Consider the following 9,136-nt stretch of genomic DNA (forward strand, 5'->3'; position numbering starts at 1 on the left):
AGAGTAATCTTGTTGAGGGCAGTGAGTGTCTCTCGCTCACGTTCCATCCCTGTCTCGCTGTTGAAGTTCAGTCCTGCAAAAGTTACCGTTTCCTTAGCATTTTGCCCTCTTGACCCCTCAAGAGCAATTAATGGCGGCACACCCTAAGTGGCTTGCTGAATTTTCCCTTTGATTCTCCCAGACATCTTCAGGAATACAATTTTTTTTGTTTTGTATTTTTTCCTGAGGGAGAGACTGGGAGGTGATGCAATTGAACAAGAATGATGTGGGCTCCACTTTTTAAATAACACAATGACTCAGGTCTGGTATCTTTTGACTCAATGTCCCTCTGGGCACAAAGCCCCCAGTCAGTGACCAGCTCACGGGGCTCACAATACCTTTGAATTCTTCACTCTTATTTATGTATCAGAGGAGGTATCTCAGTCTCCCCCACATTGGTCACATACATTCATTTGCTTTCTGTTGAATGAAAAAGCAGTTAATTACAGTTGTTAGACTCTTTACCTGCAAATAGTGCAATTTAGTCAAGTAACTTCAAAACCTTGCTACCAGAGAGTTTTCATCTCGCGATACTTAGTTGTGAAGTAAAGGAAAGCTTTCATATCCTGGTGGATTTTTTTCTCAAAGCTTTAAATTATTAGCAGTATTCAAAAGAAAAATGTTTTTGTGATTCTGGGTGTGTTGATGAATATGATCTTTGTATTATATCTTAGTATTGAGCATTTTATTCTCTGCCTTCACTCTGATATATCGGCAAAAGCTGCATTTTTAAGAAGATCCGAATCCGTATCTCACTACCAGGGGTGAAATAATTTCAGCCGTGTGACACAGGCAGGCATTTTAATCATGCATCATGGAGACGCAAGACCCAAATTGGTCAGCTTTGCTTTCGGATGCTGACATCTGGCCGGCTTCCACATCCCTGCGGAGTCTCTGAATCGGGGTTATTTAGGGCCGTGACTGTTTCTAGCCTACTGGGGAGCCAAAGGAGAAAAACCATTTGAACCGTCCTATATTTCAAGATGAAACCAATTCTTCTTTTTGGCCTACAACTTTGGGGGGAATTGAATTAACGGAGGGCACTATTTGTGATCTAATCTGTCACTGCACAGAATTTGAATCATGCCCCTGGAGTTGCCAGACAAGGTGGCCCTCTTTGAGTATCTGGAAGTATGGTGGTTCTTCTAACATGGCGGTCCTTACCACCACAATAACTGTCGATCACTGCCCTCTGGTGACAGCAGTGTCTCTCTGGCTTCTTCCCTTTGGGTCACAGTTTGTAAGGTAAATTGGGAGCTCCAGTCCAACTTCTGTCACCAGTTACAGAACCTTTCATTTGGAACCCAGAGATGGCCAATTCTGACCTATGGCAGGATAGCAGAACCTTCAGGTCCCATTTCCCATTGCATGTTTTCAGATCTACTTCCCTGTGGTTCACACTCGCTTTGTTTTTTCCCTCTGGATGGAAATGTCATTCTGCAAAGCTACAACTTTGTACCTTCTCTGAAATGCTACCAGAGGAACCATTTGCTTTCTCATCTGCCAAATAGAAAATGGTAGAGACAATTTCCAATGTGCCCCATCACTGTATATGTTAGGTTATTTTGAAAACAAGTCTGTAATGTCATCTTATGGTGCTGTGGATCTCATCAAGCGATTTTTTCTTATGCTGCCTACTTTATGCTGAAGAGAAAGAAAAAGCCAAACTGATTTTATTGATTTTTTATATGTTTTTTAATGTTTATTTTTGAGAGAGAAAAAGAGAGAGAGCAAGCGAGCACAAGCACAAGTTTGGGAGGGGCAGAGAGAGAGGAAGACCCAGAGTCCGTAGCAGGCTCCAGGCTCTGAGCTGTCAGCACAGAGCCCAACATGGTGCTTGAACCCAAAAACCGCAAGATCATGACCTGAGCCGAAGTCCAACGCTCAACTGACGGAGCCACCCAGGTGCCCCCAGACTGATGATAAATAATATCTGCTTCCATGTGTTACCTAGAAATTATGATTCTTTTTCTAGCAATATTTAGTTCTTGGAGTTCTCTGGACTGATTCTGTTAAAATACTGGCTGCCACATCCAGTCCTGTGCTTTTCCGTCTGTCTGCTCAGGGAAGCCAGGCGTGGCTTCCATAACCTCCTGTTTCCAGGTCCTGCAGATGTACCCTCTGCCCTAAAGCATTTTTGGACGTGTTGCCCCATAATAAGTAACCTCTCCTCCTCAGCTACCATTATCCTTTCTGACCTGCTACTCTAGTGTCCGTGTTCCTTTCACAGCTTTCGTTTTAGCTTTTTGGTGCAGGTTCTGTGTTCCCTAGAATGAGGAACTATGTAGTTACTTATCTAAACCAGGACAGTTTTGAGAGGGACAGTCCCATAATCCCAGACTTCCCCAGACTCCCGAGGATGCCTAGCAGATAGAACTTCTCAGAGAATTTCCCGGGTAGAGCCTGTTAGCATTCTGAGTGTGGTGAGTGCCCGAATGCGCCCTTAATTATCTTTCTTGGGAAAGTATTGAACCGGCCGGTTTGTTTTTGAGCATTTTCCTGCTGATTCTGTTCTTGGCTGGAGAATAAATAGTCTTAAGTCATGCGTACAGTGCCAGCAACCTCACCCTGTCCCTCCTTCCCCCATGAACACCTCCTTCACAACAATTTTGTTTTCCACTGTTCATTCTGGCCTGAAAACCAGTATTCATCCAAGTGCCACTTCTAAAGGCTAGAGGCAGAGTGATAGCCAAGGCACTACAGCCTTTAACTATGTCTGTCCACACATGCTTTAGTCATTTGGTTGATTTTTGAAATCTAGTCTACTTAGAAGATGCCTAGGCAAGGCATAGTCTCTTACTGCTTGAGGATTTTGATAACAGTTTGTTTGCCCTGTTCGGGTGCTGCTCGTTCTTGGAGGTTTGGGGCTCACAGGGCCACACGGTGGAAGACTACAGTGTGTGATTGAGGTTCGTAAGGCAGGTCATTGGGTACGGCCCGCTTCCATTTTCCCACCGTGTATGACCGTGGCGGCCTTTGTGCTTTTAAAGAATCCATTCTATTTTGGTAGACCCTTTCTCCCTTCTTTTTTAACAGCACGGTTTCTACACAAGGCTCACAATGAACTCACCATCGCCAGGTGGAGGGGAGTGGCGGGCTGGATAAATACATTTGTTTGTCGCAGCCCTGTCTTTGCCTGTTCTGGGCTTTGTGATTGACTCTGTGATTCTCGTTCTGTCCGACTTAACTGCCCTCCCCGCAGACCCAGCCTGGAGTCCTTTGTTGCCCTAAATATTTTCTCAAAGACCTTTTATTAACTTCCTCTTTCCTGCTCTAATTTCAACCCCCCTCACCTACTTTAACGTGTGGCTCTGTGACAGTAGTGAGGAAGAAAACTGCGTCCTTGCGGTGTTATCAGATGAAGCCACAACTGCATTTCTCTCTTTACGAAACCAGAAAAGAGAACTTTTAAACTTTGTCACTTTGTCTCCTGCCACATGCTTGTTGAAGGGACTCGAAGACATGATTGAAAAGAATCCGCTTTCCCGAATTAAGGCTCTTGTTGTGAATGGTGTCTGGGAGAAGGAGCCAAAAAAGTTTTTTCTTAATTAGTAATGATATTTTAGGAAAAATTAAGGCAGAAAGAGTTGGGAGATTGTTCATTTTCTTTTGTAGTCAGGATTGATTTCTGTGACGCTCAGATGAGATGGTCTGCTAGTGTGTGAGGCTGCTTGTTGCCTGCTGGTAAGAAAACCCTTAATTGTTAGCTACCACACGGTCACCCGGAACATAGGCTACGTTTCCCTGCCTCCCTTGCAGCGAGGCCTCACCGTATTACAAAATTGTAATTAACTGCTTGCAAGTGGAAGTACCATGTGCAGCTTCTGAGAAGTATCCAGAAGGAGGACGCCTTCTTTCTTCTGTCTTCCTGAGAGGGCTGCTGACTGGAGGGCTTAGCTCAGGCAGCCATCTCAAACCGTGAGGTGGGAGCCGAGTGTTGGGGACAGTTGAGCAAGGTCCCTGACATTTTCTTGCACAACATACACAGGATTGCCTCTGTGTGAGCGAGAGACAAACTCCCGTCATGTGTACTCTTTGTTATTTGTGGCCTGCTCTCACGTGAAGGGGACTGTAATCTTAACCTGTACATCTATCAGTTTTTTCCATCTGGTTTGGTATGAGCATAGCTGTTGGAGATTCTTTCTTTCCGCCATATCAGACTGTATACCTCAGAGATCCAGGAATGCTTCACTGGTGGACAAGGAATCTCAACTCTTAAAACGTGCGGGGTGTTCCACACTGTTTAAAACCTAAACGTCCTTGGGAAGCCACCATTGTTACTCTTTTGGAAAACCATGAAAATGCTCTTCGCCTTCCCCATTTCCTTTTTCTTCCCCCTTCCCAGTGGTTCATTCCAGAAGCCAGTAAGCGGGACAGGAAAGGAGAGGTGGTTGGGGTCAGTGGGCCTGGTGGCCTAGAACGGGATGTGGGAGCCTGAGTGGGGTGGGGTGAGCATCTGTGCAGGTGGAGGAACCTGGCCTGTGAGGTTCCAGCCCAAGCAGGATAACGACAGTGTCTGTGTGCAGGGGCGAGTGAGCAGGGGGCAGAGGTGTCCAGCAGGAGGGAGGGGCATAGGGGAGATTGGTTACTGCATTGGTTCTTGAGCTGGACAGTTGAAACGACACCAGTTCCACAGAGGCTGCTCAGCTGAGAAGTTAGTAAAGGCACAGGACAGTGGTTTACCACCCATAAGAAAGCATTGGCGGCCATCGGGGGCCTCAGAGGCTCAACTGGGTTTGCTCCCCAGAGTCGTATCTGAGTTGCTCAGGACATTGCCCGCCAGATTTATGAACCATCAAGATGCGTGTGAGGAATCAGTGTTTAAGGAGAACCTGGGTGGAAATGTCCGGCAATGTCTCTTTCATCCAGCTGGCCATGTACCTCATAGCCAGGCATAAGCCGTCCACCTGCACCTCCCTCAACAGTGCTAACAAGCTGGCCCTGGGGGTTTCAAGTTGAAGCTGAACGTTGCACATCCCTAGCCAGCCTTTTCGTCCTGATCTTGACCGAGAACCAGAACCAGACTTCCGGGTGCCCCTACAAATGAGCACAGAGCCATCCTGGCCCAGCTGTAAGAGAACTGCATTTCATGCAGCTATATATAGGCTTATTGATTACGTGGTAAGTAGGTTAGAGATAATGGGAGCCAGAGTGCTCATGCTTAGAGAAGGGAATTACGAGTATGGAAAGGGAAAAAACTGGAGCGAACTGAATGCTGTTGTATTGGAATTGCATGGATTGTTGTGAACTCCGGGTTTTCAATAGTATCGTGAAATCAGTATATTGTGTGTGTGTGTGTGTGTGTGTGTGTGTGTGTGTTCGTGTGTTCTCTAGCTCTGTCCACTGAGAGGAGCTGAGAATACTGAGCCCCAAATAGCAGTGAGCACATCTGGTGCTCAGATTGTGTCTTATAAATACCATTTTCCACAGAAAGGAACCAGAGCTCATTAGAGAAATGGGGATCTCAGGGCTGTGGCAGGAGAAGGACAGGATGAGCCTGGAAGCTTGTGCCGGGCAGCAGGGCGGTGCTCAGGGAGCAGTGGGGACTGTCGGGGGCGGCAGCCAGCCCGCAAGGCCTCCCCCTGGCCACGTCGATAGTGTGGACGTGGGCGTGAATGATCACAATAGGTGATAATCCACTGACTGATACAGGAAAGCACAGAGCCCTACGAAAATAAAGTAGATTGCAGTTTCTCGGCAGCAACACTAGGATCCTGAGTAGTTAAAACCCTGCTCTGCCCAGCTGTGCTTGCAGAAGCACCCACACTGGCTGTGACCCTGGACGTTCCCTTGTGCATTGTATGAGGCTTAGGAGCGTCCCTGGCCCCAAGCCTCGAGACACCTCTGCTCGACACCAGTGCTGCCTTCATACAGATGCAGTGAGAGCCACATAGGAACATTTAGGTTCTTGGTGGCCACGGTTGTTGGAATCGAAAACGTTCCGGACATTGCCAGACGTACCGTGAAGGTAAGGATTGTCCGGGTTGGGGATCATTAAACATGTGCAACCAGATAGTTACAGGAAGTATATTTACAGGAAGTACCCTCCCATCCTCAACTCCCTTCTCCTCACACGTTCATTAATTACAAAGGGGACGAGAATACATTTTCAGTGGAGAACCTGGCAGACAGAAGGGATCGAGGGAAGGCCATCAGTGACAGGAGGGAGCATGTGCCACCTGACGGGTGCGGTCAGAGGAGCACAGCATCCCTCCGATGTTCCTGCTGAAGACGCCTGACCTAAATCTAACTGAGAACAACCGGAGGACAGAACACAGAATAACTGGGCCTGCGGGCTTCACAGTTGCCAAGCTCTGAAAGTCCAGGAAAGAGAAATGCAGGTGACAGGAAAGAGAAAAGCTAATGGGCCGGTAGCTGCGTGCAGTGGGATTCTGAGCCGGATTGCTTTCTCTGGAAGAGGTGGTTGGGACATTTGGTGAGATGGCCGGGGACCGATGATTGGGCGGTTCTGATGGGTGACAGAAAGTCCTTGGCTTGGGTGGCTGTGCCCCGGTCCGTAGGAGGATGTTGCCGTGCGAACACTCGGAGTGTGTGGGGCTCCGGGCCAGCAGTGTTATCTCTGATGGTTCAGGGCAGGAAAACAAGTCTCTGTACTGCATTTTGAATGTCCTATAACTTTGTGAGGGTTAAAAAAAACTCAAAAATTATGGTCAGAAGTGAACTAGTCATTTTGCTAGCATGCTGGGGCCCAACATTAAGACTTTTCTTGAGAAAAATTTTTGTCTTAGGGAAGAAACTCTGCATTAATATAATAATGTTCTTAGAGCAAGAGTATTGGAAAGATGTGTAAATCTGTTTGCTTAATATATGTAATATGTCTTTAAAACATACGCTGGCCATCCTGGGGGGCTTCAGAACCCAAAATGGAAGGCAGGTCACTTTTCTTCTCAGACTTTTTTTTCTTTTGATGGATCTGTGTGTATTTTCTTTATAGTTGGAAAAAACAACCAACCTTCTTTTAAGCAATTCTGTTCTTGTTTAGTTTAAACCTTCTCAGTACTGTTTGAAACTGATGAGCAATGTGCAAGGGATTGGAAACATCAACAATTTTAGATGAATTTTTTCTCTTTTAAATATATTAGCCACTTGATAGTGCATAGAAGAATTTCTGGGTTGCTAGTGGACATAGATGAAGTAATGTGCCACGTGATCTTTTGTCTTCATATGATTTTTGAAAAATACTTTTTAAGTTTGTTTATTTATTTCAAGAGAGAAAGAGAAGAGAGCATGAGTAGGGTAGGAACAGAGAGAGAGAGAGTCCCAAGCAGGCTCCGTGCTGTCAGTACAGAGCCTGATGTGGGGCCCAATCTCCCGAACCGTGAGATCGTGACCTGAGCTGAAATCAGGAGTCGGACACTTAACTGACTGAGCCCCCTAGGCACCCCTGATGTTTGTTTGAGTATAGGTGAGGCCTTGTGGCCTCTGGGGGCCCCTCTGGGGACCCTTCTTTTGAGGGCACACGTGATGGAGATGGACCCCCTCAGGCCAGGCCAGCAGACCAGGTCGCAGAGCAAAGCTAAATGGCGCTTGTAATGTTTGATTCTGTGACATTAATCTCATTAGGTCTAACTTGCTGTGCTAATTGCCGTGATAACTGTCTAACTTTTCTTAATTTGACTTAAGATTTAACAGTATTACATGAAACCTTGCTTCCATTTTTGTGAGTGGTAGCATTTCCACCTGTGAAAATAATTTAATGCTTTACCTTGTAGGAGTGTGGGGATAATTCAGGTACATTCATTGACTGCAATTTTGTTTTTTTCTCTTACAGTCTCCTTATCCCACATCACCCAACTGGTCCTCAGCCACAACAAGCTAACAAGTGAGTTAACTTCGTCATCTTTTAGGTGCTCCCTACTCTCTGACTTCGAGGTCATACTGTGATACTGTGAGTTCTTTTGTTTCCTTTGAAGACCCTCATGACAGATGATATTTGGGGAAACCTGAAATCAGTTTTGGTGACACTATGATACATGAGTGTATTGTCCTGTATTTTGTACTTTTTTGAGGATTCTTTCCTAACGTGTGTAAACTGAAGACAGGAAATGACACTGCTTCTCTGGAAATGGTCCCATTCGGGGGTGGTAAGTGCTTCAGCTACCTGAGCAGCCGGGAGATTTCGTTAGTATTTCATGGGGGAAAAAAAAGTACTACAAAATAATAGAGTAAGAGTTACTGGTTTTCTCTGTACTTCTTCCTCAGAAGGGGAATAATTAACTATTGGGATACTTTTCTTCGCTGATCAGTAGGGGGGAAAACCCACAAAACCGTAGAAGCTGTATCAGCCTGCATCTGTATTTTTCACATCTCGAGTCTGGTTCCCAAGAGGAATTCTCCGGGAGCATGGGTGGCGTCAGGGCATGGTTAACCTAGAGGAGAATTGATAACTGTTTTTATGAAAATACCTCGTGTGAGTGGTAATGGGCCATTTGATTCTTAGAGCTGTGACTTTAAAGATTTTAATGACAGGGACTCACTCTCCTTTTCCCTTCCTAATTGACTGTCACTTCCTCGTGCTTAACGTATTTCCTGCAGACCTGAATGATTTTCTAATAATGTGGTGAGAATTTGTTAGGGGGCTTTCAGAGTCCCAGGAAATGGCGCTGGGTGTCACGTTGAAGGATTGGTGTCATGAATTTGTGTGTGCCTGCGCGCGCGTACGCGTTATATACTGCTCGAGACAGTGTCAGAGAGCTGTTGGTTATTGAGAATTAGGAGGGCAGTTAAGGCCTCTCATGTGCAGGAAACAGGCAGATTAGTTCATTTTCAGCAAAAATTGCACACTTGTAAGGCCAAGGCAGAATGACACGATTGTCACGTTTGCATATTGGTGGTCACTGAAGCTGAAAGGGAGCGCTTCAAGTCACATGTGATCTTTTTTTTAAACTTTGTTTATTTTTGAGAGAGAGAGAGAGAGCATCAGTAGGGGAGAGGGAGAGAGAGAATCCAAAGCAGGCTGCACACTGTCAGTATGGAGTGGGGCTCAATCCTAAAGACCGTGAGATCGTGACCTGAGCCGAAATCAAGAGTCGGGTGCTTAATTGACTGAGCCCCCCCCCCCCGCGCCACCCCACCC

At 46.1% G+C, this 9,136-nt stretch overlaps 1 protein-coding gene across 1 annotated transcript in view; it reads left to right on the forward strand.

Annotated features, from left to right (window-relative positions):
• RSU1 (Ras suppressor protein 1) overlaps positions 1–9,136 on the forward strand; it is a 190,701-nt gene that overhangs the window by 21,663 nt on the left and 159,902 nt on the right. The window contains 1 exon segment of the mRNA XM_077772423.1: positions 7,832–7,882. Within this exon segment, the coding sequence (XP_077628549.1) occupies positions 7,832–7,882 (51 nt within the window).

This window comes from Crocuta crocuta, unplaced genomic scaffold (genome assembly GCF_008692635.1).
Source record: "Crocuta crocuta isolate KB4526 unplaced genomic scaffold, BGI_CrCroc_1.0 scaffold96, whole genome shotgun sequence".
NCBI classification, from domain to species: Eukaryota; Metazoa; Chordata; class Mammalia; order Carnivora; family Hyaenidae; genus Crocuta; species Crocuta crocuta.